General features: G+C 45.1%; 2 protein-coding genes across 2 annotated transcripts; one reads left to right on the top strand and one right to left on the bottom strand.

The window, feature by feature from the left end:
- Positions 1–760: 760 nt before the first annotated feature.
- On the bottom strand, positions 761–5469 carry DTYMK (deoxythymidylate kinase). Its single transcript, XM_079314680.1, has 5 exons — positions 5281–5469; positions 4784–4892; positions 3528–3618; positions 1732–1929; positions 761–1321 (listed from the first exon to the last, which is right to left on the bottom strand). The coding sequence occupies exons 1-5, from the start codon at positions 5408–5410 to the stop codon at positions 1211–1213; spliced, it is 639 nt and encodes a 212-aa protein (XP_079170806.1). The 5' UTR covers positions 5411–5469; the 3' UTR covers positions 761–1210.
- Positions 5470–5500: 31 nt separating this feature from the next.
- ING5 (inhibitor of growth family member 5) lies at positions 5501–13702 on the top strand. The gene is made up of 8 exons (XM_079314681.1): positions 5501–5645; positions 6117–6188; positions 6854–7020; positions 8280–8391; positions 9125–9218; positions 10420–10555; positions 10703–10764; positions 11291–13702. The coding sequence occupies exons 1-8, from the start codon at positions 5609–5611 to the stop codon at positions 11331–11333; spliced, it is 723 nt and encodes a 240-aa protein (XP_079170807.1). The 5' UTR covers positions 5501–5608; the 3' UTR covers positions 11334–13702.
- The last annotated feature ends 156 nt before the right edge of the window (positions 13703–13858 follow it).

Below are 13858 nucleotides of genomic sequence, written 5' to 3'. Positions count from 1 at the left end.
TTACCTCAGTGTTGACACAACCCCAATAACAGGTAAGCTCAGCTTAGATCTTTAACAGGTATTTCTGGCTTTTCAGTGTGTTCTGTTATCCCAGTGTTACTTTCAGCATTGCAGGGCTCAACTCCTTCACTAGGAGAGTCAAGCTGCTAAGTGCTGGGCAGCTGTGGAGGGAAAGCAGCAGTTTTTGCCATTGCAGCTGATGCTTGTAGTAACAATTCTGCTTTAAATACTTAGCTTCCTCTCCCTGCTCGTGCATCAGTTCCATCTGCCTCTCTCTGAGTTAGAGAAGACTTAGCCTGTGTAGATCAGAGCAGTCCATCCTACTGGAAGGTGAATTAAACATCCAGCAGAGAGACCCAAACTCTCCTGGCCATGTCCATTTCTCAGTGTCCCTTGCAAATAATTAACATTCCAGTTTGTTCTGGTGATTTAGGTGATTCATAGCTGTCTGGTTTCAAACTGCACCAGGGTGTGTGCAGGAGCCACAAGTGACTATTCCTCTCATTTTGGCCAGTCTAAAATAATTTATGTGCCACTTGTCCTCCAAACTGGCTTTGCTATGACCTCATCCATCTATTTCAGGCTCTTACCTGCTCACAGCTGTCCAGCACTGCACAAGCTAGGGGGGAGGCTTGAATTTACCTCTCCCTTTTTCCCACAGCTCCAGCAAACAGCTTTCCTTGGATTTAGTGCCTGAACAGCAGCAGTTTTACCTTCCAGGTATCCTAGAAGACAAATTATACTGGGAAAAAAATGCTTAAAAGAATAGTTTATTTAGCAAGTCCTTTACAAACTGGTTTGAGCATGGGGGGATGCATTTACTAGAGAAGAAGAATGATCAGAAACATGGCAATTCCTAAAGAGAGGAACTATCTGTGTCCAGGGTTGGCCCTGGGCTCCACACCCACATCTGCACTCCAGGACTAGCTGGAACAGGAGCTCTTGTTTGGGAGAGGGAGGTTTTGACAAGGAATTTGATACACACTTATGGCATACTCATTTTAAAAATAGTTGCAGAAGCAACTATGAAGGATGGAAGGGAAGGAGCAGATAATAAAAAAAACATCAGCAGCATGTTGGACCCAAAAGAATAAACAGGATCTAAACTGTAGCTGCTGGGATGTCATAGTCATCCAAATAGAGAAGATCCAAGAAGTGACCTTTCCCTTATTCTTGACTTTTCTCTTTTCTTTTAAACCCGTGTGAAGTTTCATTTCCAGAGTTCTTCCAAAGGTTTATTCTGAACTTCCTGCATAGTTTCCTCTGCAATGGACTTGATTTCTCTGTGCAAGTCTTCAATGCTCTTTGAAGCATCCACTGTCTGTTTCCAAGACAACAAAAATACAGGATAGATAACTACACCTCCTCTCTCTGCAGTTTCTGGAGTAGATTTGGGAGAAATCAATATATGTAGGAATAGACATTTAAAAAGTAGATATGAGAGTGGGTGAAGGGAAAGAGAAGAAAATGCTGCTGCATGTTGTTTGCTGGCAGTCTCTGGGGTGTGTGACAGAGGCAGGTAAGCTAGGGATTCATCCCAGGTGCACAAAAAGCTGACCAGGCTCTCCTGAACAGGGAAGTGCTCTCTCTGCCACATCCCACAGTGCCCTTGGCTGTCCCCAGCATGTCCCACTGAGCAGAAGTGGGAAAGGGCAGCACAGGAATGTGACAGGCAAAATTTGGGAGCTCTCACTAGCAACCTCCCCAGGCCCATTAGTGTTAATTCCTCACCTTCCAGTTTAGGGTCTTGTCTTCCATTAGACAGAAGAAGGACTGAAGAACTTTCTCTTGGAAGGAGCTGGTCTCATAACGTTCATGTCCAAAGTTCCCTCGTTCTGCTGCTGCTTCTGGGCTTAACTGAAGGAACAGGATCAGGTCTGGCTTTGGGAGTCCAACATCAGGCTGTTTGCACCACTCCAGGCAGAAGTTCTGTCCCAGGCAAAGACAACTGAGTTTGAGGTGAGACAGACACAAAGACAGGAAAGCAGCAGGTTGGAGAGTGAGGTGGGAAAGGAACAGCCAAGGACAGCAGGAATTGCAACCCAAAACAGTCAGCACAGGCTGCAAACTGAAAAGGTAATACCCCAGCTTAACATGTGGGAATTCAGTCCTGGTCATTTGGGGGTGAGTCAGGTTTTGTCAGGTGTTCAGCACCTCTTGTACCTATTTAGGTTGTGCCTATTTACTCCAAAACTTAGTCCAAGAGAAAGCTGCTCTCAAACACAAACACTACACAGCTGCAATGCACATCTCTCTGAGCCCACAGAGGCTCCTTCCCAATACTCACCTACCCAGAAATTTCAGCCCAGACACAACAGATGCAATTTTCCAGTTTTTGGATTTTGTTATTGAATTTAATCATCTTAGTATTCCAAGTTATTGATGTGCATGATGTATCATTGGAGTTGTGGTGTTTTATTTAGAAAAGCTGTTAACATCCCAATTTTCAGCTTGACATGTTACAAGCTCAATGCTTAGAAACTATAATGTTACAATCCAACATTAAACAGAACCCATTTAGTTCAAAATCATAAACATTTTAAAAAACAAGAAACCATTGAACTTAAAACCATTTCAATTAAGAACATACATATTTCCTTTATTCCTTACTCCCCTTTCTTTGTTTTATTTAAAAAACAAGAAACCATTTAACTTAAAACTGTTTCAATTAAGAACACACGTATTTCCATCTCTCCTTTCTCCTTCTTTCCTTGTTTTTTAGAAATTATATCAGGAACAAAAGATGCACCTTTAAATGACTTTAATGTGGTGAGAATTATAATTGGTGGTATGTTTTACCAATTTTAGTGTTTTATACTGTTTAGGAGTTTTCCTTTAAATGATAACTTAGAAGAATCTTCTCCAGATAAGATTCTTCATGTTTATCTCAAAGGAAAAGGTTTTAGCCTTTGCAAGGCTAAATCAGCTAGTCAAAATGACTTGTTTTCATCTTTACTTCAGAAATATCTGGGTTAATAATTTTACTCCTTGTCAGTCAAATTTCAATCTGGCCACAATTTAAATAGACTGAGAAGGCTCTGATGGTAATTATTTCGTTTGCTCTGTCAAAATCTGAACATGGCCAGAGTTGAGGCTTTAGACTAGGCAAAATTTTCTATTATATTTTTAAAACATTCCTTTAAACATTGTAAACAGAAGTGATAAGAGGTAGGTATTTTAGAAAACTGCAATTGCAATTCGTTATTGAAATATTTTTTACTAAACTAATCCACATAGATTTGTTTTGTTGAACTTACAATATTAGAATAAGCTAGATATTTTTTAATAAACTCCCAGAGTCACACAGGTCAGCCTACAGTCCAGCAGTCTGTCCAGATTTACAAAAAGTCACCAAATAAGTTTCTCTGCTTATTCAGAGGAAGGGTAGACCCATGTTAATGTCTGACCTGAAACTTCCATCCCTCATTTCCCAGAAGAATAGTCCCATGACCATTCACACCAACAGCCTCTACCTGGAGCTGCTTCCCCAGGCAGAGAGGGGCAGGGCTGCTGCAGGTCTCACTCACCCCTTTGGCACTTGTGAAGGCCACTCCAGAGAAGGCATATCTGTCAACCACCACCGTGATCCCTTGATGGAGTTTCTCCTTTATCATGGGTCTGAAAGCATTTGGGAGATAAAACAATAAAGATGCACTCCTTTATAGTGATAGAAATAACGGAGTTCATCTCAAACTCCAAGTATGTCATCATTAAGGGAGATCCCTGGCAGGGGCAGCTGTGATGCAGATGGCAGGTGAAGAGCTCTTTGTATTCTCCACCAGGCATTGACCAAATATCCTTTAGTGACACCCAAACTCAGGGTGCCAAGCACTGGCCACTGCTCTAGGCAGCTCCAGGAATTATAGGCAAGATCACAAATGAACTTTATTGACATGGACAGCTTAGTCCTCTTCCCTTTTTAGATGGTGCAGTAAATTTTGTGATACACTCTGCCAGCTTTATTCGTGACAGTTCTTAGAGCTCACTTACCTGCCTTCTGCTCTCCCAGCTTAATTAGCACTGCCACTACAGCAGAGCCAGCAAAGCTTTTCTGTAAAATGAGAACATTTTGAAATGTGTATTTCCAGGTAAAAACAACAGCCAACACTCATCTGCCCCCATCCACACACAGACTCTGTGACTAAAGCAGTTATGGCCAAATATAGCCTTTCACTACAGGGGAAATTTGGGCACAATTCCTTAAGCACTGTCACAGGGACTGCCTGGCAAAGCAAGGTATCTTCAGGGAAGAGAGTAAATTCACAGTCTAAGCTGGTTCAGTCTCAGCTCCCCAGTTTTTTAATCCAGTACAGCACAGGAGTTGGAAATAGGGCACCAATGATTAAAAAGGTAAAACCAAACTGTGGGATCTGAGCTAAGATTACAAGGGCAGGGTTGGGTGAGATATTGGGAAGAAATCCTTCCCTGTGAGGGTGGTCAAACCTGGCACAGGGTGCCCAGAGAAGCTGTGGCTGCCCCATCCCTGGATGTATCCAAGGCCAGGTTGGAAAGGGCTTGGAGCAACCTGGGCTAATGGAAGATGTTCCTGCCATGGCAGAGGGGTGGAACTGGCTAGGTTTTAAGGTTCCTCCCAATCCAAACCATTCTGTGATTCTATGATTGCACCCAAAGCTGTAAGAGTCCTTGAGACACCATTTCCAGCCTGTTTTCCTGTCTAAGCTGGATCACATTCTTGTACTTGCTGCACACACTACAAGCTCAAACCCCATGGGATTCAACAGCACACATTTTTCTTTGCGAACTGAACAAACTTAATCTTTACACGTGTTCCCAGCGGTTGGCAGAGAAGAGCAGGTGAATGGTGTGGTCCTCCAGGTTCTTCTCCCTCCCCAGGTAGGAGCTGATCAGCTGCCCGATCTCTGTGGTTCTGTCTGTAGGAAAGGCAGAAGATGCAAAAGCTGCCCCAAACTGCTCTTCCCAGAGGGGTGTCCATCTGTCTGTCATGGGTGGGAGGCTGGTCTGACCAAGGCAGGGTCTGGATGGGACGAGGTCGGTCCCTCCAGGGTGGGAGTCTGTCTGTCTGTCACACGTGGAAGAGGTCTGCCCAGGGTGAGGTGGAATGTTTATTTGTCACAGTCAGTCCATAAGGAGCAGGGGATCTGTGACAGGCAGGGGGGAGGAGGTCGCTCCATCCAGGATGAGTCTGTCGGTCTGTCCGGGCGGGGCAGAAGGTCCATCTGTCAGCGGCCTGTCCCTCAGGGCTGGGATGCTCCGCCAGAGCCCGGAAAGCCCCGCTCCCTCCCCAGGGCTCACCCGTACCCGGGAAGCGGAGGAGGTCGGCGCGGTGCCCGGCCTCCCGCAGTGCCTCCACCAGCCGGCGGCCCTGCGTGCTCTTGCCGGCCCGGTCCACGCCCTCCAGCGCGATCAGCGCGCCGCGCCGCGCCGCCATGGCCGCGAGCGCCCGCCGCGCCGCGCCGCCCCGCCCCTTCCGCCGCGCCCGCCAATGGCCGCGCGCCGCGCGCCGCCCCTCATGAATATGCAGCGCCCGCGGCCAATGGGCGGCGCGCGGGCCGTGCATACGGGATGAGGCCGCGGGCCTTGTCATGCGGGCCCGGCCGGCGGCGGCGAGCGGCGCGAGGGCCGCAAGATGGCGACTGCCATGTACCTGGAGCACTACCTGGACAGTGAGCGCGGGGCGAGGGTGGCGGAGGGGCCGCGGCGGGGGCCGGGGCGGTGGGATTGGGGCGGGGGCGGCGGCGGCGGCGCGGGAATTAAAACTGCGCCACGGGCGGCGCGGGGCGGTGGGGGGGGGGCGGCACTGTGGGTGCGTCATTAGCCGGCGCCAGGCTGCGTCACTAGTGCGCGCCGGGCAGCGGGATCGTGAGGGCATGGCGGCTGTGGGGGTCGGCAGCGAGGGGGTCCCGCTCCCCTTTCGGCTGAGCCGCTGGTGCCAGCCCCACGTCCAGCACTCAGCACCCAGACAGTGCTCACGGTCTGCTGAACAGAACGGGCGGCGCACGGTACGTGACTCACAGGATAGGTTTGGTTAGGTTAGGAAGGACCTTTAAATTTGTCTCGTTCCAGCCTCTGCCGTGGGCAGGCGCACCTGCCATTGACAGGGTTGCTCAGAGCGTTTAGTGGCATTTCTCTTGCAGGTATTGAGAATCTACCGTGCGAGCTGCAGAGGAACTTCCAGCTGATGCGGGAGCTGGATCAGAGAACAGAAGGTACGTGCGGGTATTTCGGCCAGCACAGGCCGAGAGAGCCTGGCCTGAGGGAGCCCGTGGAGGCTGGGCTCTAGAGTCTCCCCTCTACTGCTGTTCCTGCTCTCAGCCCGAGTGTCTGCAGTGCTTGTTTCTCTCCTGTGAGGATACAACTCATCACAGGGTTTGATTTTGTTTCCAATTTAAATCCATAGCTCTGTGATCACTGTACTCAGTGGCCACTTGGATGGCCTTCCTGCCACATATTTCTGTATCTAACAAGTTCGAGATTCCTCTGTGCCTTGCAGGATGACTTTTTTCTTCCTTTGTGAAGTTTTTGTTGGTATCTAGCTGCACACTAATTTTTTTCATTTTGTACCATCAGAACAGTAATTGACAGCACAACAAATAAAATGTTCTGCATGTGGGAAGAGAGGCTGAAACTTGTGAACCCATGGGTTCAATTTCTGATCTTAACTGTAAATTAACTTCTGAATTAGCTGTAGAACACTCAAGAAAGCAGAATCACATCACAAGTGTCAAAAAGTGAACACCTTTAACTTAACTGGTTTTGTTTTTAAAAAGGAAAATGCATTAAGGAGTTGAGGGGAACATAACAGCTGTCAGGAAGGGTCTCCTGAATGGAAACAGAAAAACAAAAATGCCTGCTTTTTTTTTTTTTCTTCCAGACAAGAAAGCAGAGATTGACAGCCTGGCAGCAGCATACATTGAGTCTGTGAAGAACATGTTACCTGAGGAGAGAGTGGAGCACCTGAGGAAGATCCAGAGTGCCTACAGCAAGTGTAAAGAGTACAGTGATGACAAAGTGCAGCTGGCCATGCAGACCTATGAGATGGTAAGCCATGGAAAAGTGGGAACCATCTAGAATGATGCATGTGGAGATGCTTCACTGTGCCAGCTTTCCCTGATTTTTTTATTTGCTTAAATTTCTCACCAACACAAATTGTTAGTCCTCAAGCTTATGTTCCTCACTGTTGCCATCCCCAAAAAGCTTTCACCTTTGGCATAGGTTTCTCTTTTGCTGAAGAATTAGTGAGTTTATCCCCCTTGGAGGTGGCTTTATCACTAGTCCTTGTCTGCTGTGTGATAATGCCAGCAAATTTACTCCACTCCCCCTTCCCCAGCAGCTCTCTCACTGATAATTTATTTGGGACACACTTAGTTGAAAGCAATTTTTTTTAAGCCAGCTGCTGTGCTATGATTTAGAAGAACAGCAGGAATTCTGCTCAATTGCCTGGTTTATTTGACATCAAAATTTCCTCAATGGACCTTGGGAGAAGATCCCATTTCTTGAAATGTATCTTTACACTTTTTTTTTTTTTTTTTTTTTTTTTTTTTTAATTCTGTCTCTTGAATAATTCTTATTTTCATGTTTTTACCGCCCCGGATGAAAGTTGAGTGAGGGGAATTCTTCTGACTGTAAAGCTTTACATGATGTTTTGCTACAGCTGCAGTACATGTTTAATTGCCATCAAATAACTACAAAAAAGGAAATTATATCCCAGGAATATCAGTGCTCTAGATAACTAGTGAACTCAGTTAATGATGAAGTATTGCAGCAGCACAGTTTTGGGGTGGTGGCTTAAAATCCCTGTTCTGAAAGTCACTTTATTGCAGCCAGGGTAGTATAAGGTTCTTAATTAATGTGTGTTGACTTGATATTGAGGATAGTCAGCCTCTGTCTGTATTTGTTGTTAAACTTCTTTGATTCACATGACAGAGAAAATCCCTAACTGCTCTACTCCACACAGTTGGAGGACTATCTCTGAATTTTGAAATCTGCATGGACAAACCAGTTGCATTTCATATCTCTCATCTTGTTTTGTTCTGAAAATCATTAATTTAGAGTTGCTTTGACTCCCCTTTATGCTGCCTCCTTTTTCCTTCCCTTCTGCTTGCTTGAGGGATTGGATCCTTGTGCTTTTGCCTCCCTCACTCCCTTTCCCCAGCCTGTACCCCTCCCGTGCCTTGCTCTGCAGTACCACACTGTTCATGCTGATAACAGGCGAGTTTTAGCCCTTCCTGTTGTGCTTTGGGGCTCTTTTTTTGTGAGTGTTTCTTTGTGATTCAGTTTGTGGTTTCCTCTCTGTGCAGGTGGATAAGCACATCCGCCGGCTGGATGCCGACTTGGCGCGCTTCGAAGCTGATCTCAAAGATAAACTGGAAGGCAGTGACTTTGAAACCCCTGCATCCCGAAGCCTGAAAAGTGGGTACATTGTCAAACAATTCACAGCCTTTTCCAGCACTTAGTGTCAAAGCAGGAAGGCACAGATGTAAAATGTTTCTGGAGGAAGGAAAGAAGTGTGCCACTCTCTGCTTGTTTTTAATGCTCTTCGAAATGTTTACAGTGGGCAAGAGATGAGGAAAAATATGGTGCTGAGATCAAGCTGTCATTGTTTCACAGATCATCCTGAGGTTCCTACTGATTCTAAGGAGAGTGCTGTGTCAATAACAGTCTTAATTTCAAGAAAAATTAGGGATTAAAGGAAGATACCAGTTTCTGTGTGGTTACAGTGACATTTGAACGTGGATACAGCAGCACAGCACAGTGTTATGCCTTTGAACAATGAAATAAGGGATAGGAGCCAGGAGGTGGAGATAAAAGTTATGTTAGTTATTGAGTAATCTATTAACTGCGTGTAAAAATATACTGAGATTGCATGTCTAATCAAGTGTGATGGTGTTTATGACCTGTGCTGACATACCACAGTGCTTTATTGCCAAAACTGCAAACACAAGAGTTTGGTGCACAGTTGTTATCAATTTGGTGTATTTGTGGCTTAAAAATGCATTTCAGTCAGCATATCCAATTATAAATGTAATAAGGATTACTCAACTACATATGAAACAGGGATGTCAAGGCAGTAACTGCATCAGAACAACAACAGCTGGGGATGTTTCTGCCACTCTGAAATTATGGGGTTGTTTTTCCTTTCTAGAGGGAAGAAGTCAGAAAGACAAAAGAAGCTCTCGTGGTCGAGGCAGAAGAACATCTGAAGAAGATACACCAAAGAAAAAGAAGCTCAAAGGAGGGTAAGGCAGAGGCAGGCACAACTCCAGGGCCTTGGGCTTGACACTTCATGAATTTTCCACAAGCTCATATTACCCTATTTATGACTCATGTCCGGATGGCAAACAGTGTTTAGAGTGTTCTGGTCTTGCTCCATTTCATTAATGTCCTGCTTAGCACAGGCCAGCATTGTTAATTAACTCCTTGGCTGGCATGTGGAAGCTCAGCATGCTTGGAACACTGACTGCAAGGGCAAGATCAGGCTCCCTGTTGCTGCTGGCAAGCTGGGAGAAAATAGCTTTGGTTTTTGGCACAGGGCTATTTTTAACAGTTGTTTGTGGTCTTGTTGGTAAACGAAACTCACTTGTCTGTCAGGACAGAAACTGATGTTGTGCTGCTGCTCTAGAAATCTTGGAGGGGTTGTTTTCAAAGGATTGTGTCCTAAGTAGCCTTGAAAAATCTGATTTGGTTTTGAGAATCAAGGAGGAAAGCATGTTCCCTGTCTGAGATGGGATATATATTAAAGGGGCTCAGTTTATTCTGGTATTTTTAGTTGGCTAAATTGAGAGGCAGGAGACTAAAAATAGTTTCTATGGACTGTTACTGGCATATCAGCACATCCCTGTCAGGGTTAGAGGGTTCACTCATGCCTGACAATGTGAAAAAATGTATACTGGACCAGGTTGGGGAAAAACCCAACAGGTTATCCTACCCACAACCAGAAGTGATCTGTATGATAATTTTGTTGCTTTACTCATGACATCTACGAATCCCTCTTTTAATTCTTTCTAGTCATACTGTGTTTGATCCAACCTACCTTATGATTTTTCATTACTGGATTGTGGTAATGTGATACAGACACTAAAACAGGGTCAGTGGTTTAGGGAAGATGCTGTAAAACAGTAGGATTTAGATCTTGGAAACATCAAATCCCAGAATGGCTTGGGTTTGGAGGGACCTTAAAGTCCATCCCATTCCAGCCCCTGCAGTGAGCAGGGACACCTTCCACTTGCCTGGGTTGTTTGAAGTCTGGCCTTGAACATTCAGGGATGGGGGAGCCACAGCTTCTCCAGGTAACCTGTGCCAGGGCCTCCCTACCCTCACAGGGAAGAATTTCTTCCCATTATCCCATCTAACTGCCCTCTGGCAGTGGAAGCCATGCCCTTGTAACAGTGTTGTCTGCAGCTGAGGAGTGTTTTGTCCTGACTCTGTCCTTGCCCACAGGTCTGAGTTTGCTGATACCATCCTGTCAGTGCATCCCTCAGATGTCCTGGACATGCCAGTGGATCCCAACGAGCCCACATACTGCCTGTGTCACCAGGTGTCCTATGGAGAGATGATTGGCTGTGACAACCCTGATGTAAGCACTTGAGAAATTACTGATTTTCAGATGTTTGTTGCCTCCCAACCCTGTACAATCCTTGCTCAGTTAGCTCGTATCAAATGATGAAAATGTTTGTGAACCACTAAGAATCTCCTCTGTGGGTTTTTCCTTTCTCTTTTGCAGTGCCCAATCGAGTGGTTCCACTTTGCATGTGTGGACCTGACCACCAAACCCAAAGGGAAATGGTGAGTGTGACAACATTCAGCTTTGGGATTTTTATAGTTTGCCTCAACAAGAATTAAAGGTCTGTTGTGACCCTGACAGAGGAGCTTTGGTCTTCCCATCAGAAGATTTGCATCCTTTGTGATTGGGGGTTATGTTTGAGGGTAGAAGATACAAGATGAACCATCTTGTTCAAATCCATTTCCACAGAAGTCTTAGGTACTGATGGGAGCAAAACTGCCTGATAAACAGAGCAGGTTTTGACCTGAGGCTTGTGTAAACATGCACATTACATCAGAGGTTTGCTCTATTTTCACTTGTGGCTGTGCTTAAAACAGACAGGTACCTCTTAATTTCACTTCTGGAGTCAAATTTTTAACAAATTTTTACTCTGTACTTATCTTGGAAAGGATCATGGGCTTGTTATTTTTTATCTAATGAACTGCTTTAATCAAATCAACAAATGGCCTGTCAGAAACAGGCTTAAATAAAAACAGGCTCTGTTCTGTTAATTCCAGGAGCTAATTACTGCCTCTTTTTTTCCTACAGGTTTTGTCCTCGTTGTGTTCAGGAAAGAAAGAAAAAGAAGTAAGGAGTAGAGGGGGATACACCACCAAGGCAAGAAGAATTTAATATATTCCTTCGTTCATGTTGCAATATTACCTTTGATTATTTTTTGTTGATCTATCCTCCATCTTTTTCCAGTATGATATTTAATTATCCAGTGGCCAGTTGAAATTCCTGTTCTTTCCTAAGATAATGACTTTGGGAGGGAGTCCCAAATCCCTTTGCCACGGAGATTTTATTTATGTTAGTCTTGCACAATAATACTGAGGGAGGGTGTTGCCTTTTCTGGCTGTTTCCATTTCTCTGAAGATTCTTTAAGTACATCACTGTGAAGATGAAACCTACAGTATTCTTGGAGAGAGACAAGGTCAGATTTATTCACAAAATAAGATGAAGGCCTGGATTGTTAGCAGTGATTGCCTGTGTGGCACATGGGTAAATCAGGAAACCAGGTTTTAGGAAAAGGCTCCATGGGGACAGTTTGTTCTGCTGTTGAAGAAGGCCATTCAGGAATGTTGTAACAGAACTTCTTGTCTTTTTGTAATGGGCCATGTTTGCATTGGCTAGCTGCCTTTCAGATGATGAATGTGAATCCTTGCATTAGCACAGTGTCAGTGGCTGCAGCAGAAGGGGGAGAGGAAGTCAGGAGCTGGAAAGCAAAAGTCTGTTTTTTCCTTCCTCTGAGGTACAGTGGGTGCAAAAGTTGAGAGAAGAGCAAAGTCTTGCCTTCATATCTGTCTTCTGCACCCTGAGGCTTACCTGCCTTCAGTGGAAGATGTAGTGGGGAAAGGTGTTGCAGGTTTCTTTCCTGCTGAATAAGGAGGGAAAAAAAGTCCCAAGCTCATGAACTTTGCTGGCCCTAGTCCCTAGTGGGTGTTGGTGGCTGCTGTGTGCAGGGCTGTGTGCTGGTTTCCATACCAGTGTGCAGGAGCTCTTGGTACAGACTGCTGCAAAGGCAGCAAGAAACTCCCAGACAAACTTTTCTTCTGCTGAATAAACAGCACAGAAGATTAAGAACACTTCTACTCAGATTTTGGCACCTGTTTTCAAAAGAAATGAGGCTTTTCCTGTTACACTGAGCCTCTTACTCATGTTTTGCAATGAAGGAAAGTAGACCACAGCTCCTGCCACCTCTCCTTCCCCCTGTAGGGCTTTGTGCCTGCTGCTGATGTAGAAAAATCCTCTCAATTGTGAGGCAGCTTTTCTGTGAACACTGATTTATGGCAGGAAAAAAGGATGGATTTTAGGAAAAAATCCCTGTCTCCAGGGTCCTGTCATTTCCAGTGTGATGCTGCAGATGTCTTTATTAAATTCTGTCGTGGAGAGAGGAAGTTCCCATAGTTCTGTGCATAAAAATGCACATTTGATTTCTGCTACAGAACAGCACGTGGAAAGCAGGCAGAGAAATTAAAGCCAGAGTGCTGGATGGAAGGAGAGGAACAGCACAAACAGTCACACAAACCTGCAGTACAGCAAGCCCTCTTCTTCCTCCTGCCTCTTCATGAGAGTAAATTAATGATAGCTCATGAGCCAGCCTGTAATCCAGTCCCAGAGGGTGAGAGCTGCTCCTCCTTCCCCTCTGCACTGGACAGCTTGGAGTGTTGCTATGTCCTGTGTTGATGCTGTTCCAGGTTTTTGTTTTCCCCTTTCACTCAATGGTATTGTAGACAGCTTTTCTTCCTGCTTTTCTTAAGGCTTTGTTAGTACTGGTATTGCCATGGATTTGATGCCATTTGATTTGAAACAATCTCAGAATTCCACTCTGGAGATCTTGCTGGAAACATGCCATGAGGGAAGAGAGCAGCTCTGGGTGAGCCAGAGCCAAAATTCTGGCCAGGTAGGACAACAAAATACATTTTTAAAAGTATTTTTGTGGCTCTGAAGAGCATTTTCCATTTGAACCAGCAAAGCAAAAAGGAAAACAAGCTCTGGAAGGTAGAGCCCTTAAAAGGAAAATAATTTGCTAGGAATGATGAATAGTGTGAGGTACAACATTCTTCTCTTCTTTACAACCTCTGTGATGTGTAAAGCATCTGAGATCTGATACCAGCAATAAACTCTCCTACTGGGAACATGCCAGTTCAGGGCTTGGATGGGCTCAGGAGAGTCTCCTGCCCTCTTACACCTGTTGGTAGAGATTTTTTACAACTCCTTGTAGATAGAAATACCAGCAGCCTTCATTTTTGCTTACTAAAGAATTTAAATCTTCTGACTTTTGAATGTACAGTGTTAAATATTTCCTGGAGAAGGGTGATCCCTAAAGGAACACCCCACTAAACATTACCCCAAAAACCCCTGACAGGGGCCCAGCTTTATATTTACTGCAGCTCATCCAAACTGGAGGTCGAAACCTGACTTTCACCCAATTACCGAAACGAGATAAAAAAAACAAAATTAAGGAATGTTAAGTTTAAAAAAAAAAAAATGTATATCTGTATTTTTGGATCTTGGAGATGTTGGATTATATTATAAATAAAGTATTTTTGGGAATAAACGTGTGGGGTGCTGTTGCAACCGCCGGCCGCCAGGGGGCGCTGCCGCCCGCCCGCG

The sequence above is a fragment of the Erithacus rubecula genome (assembly GCF_903797595.1).
Source record: "Erithacus rubecula genome assembly, chromosome: 11".
In the NCBI taxonomy this organism is placed as follows: Eukaryota; Metazoa; Chordata; class Aves; order Passeriformes; family Muscicapidae; genus Erithacus; species Erithacus rubecula.
Note: the sequence above shows the minus strand (reverse complement) of the source record. Positions and strands in the feature narration are given on the sequence as shown.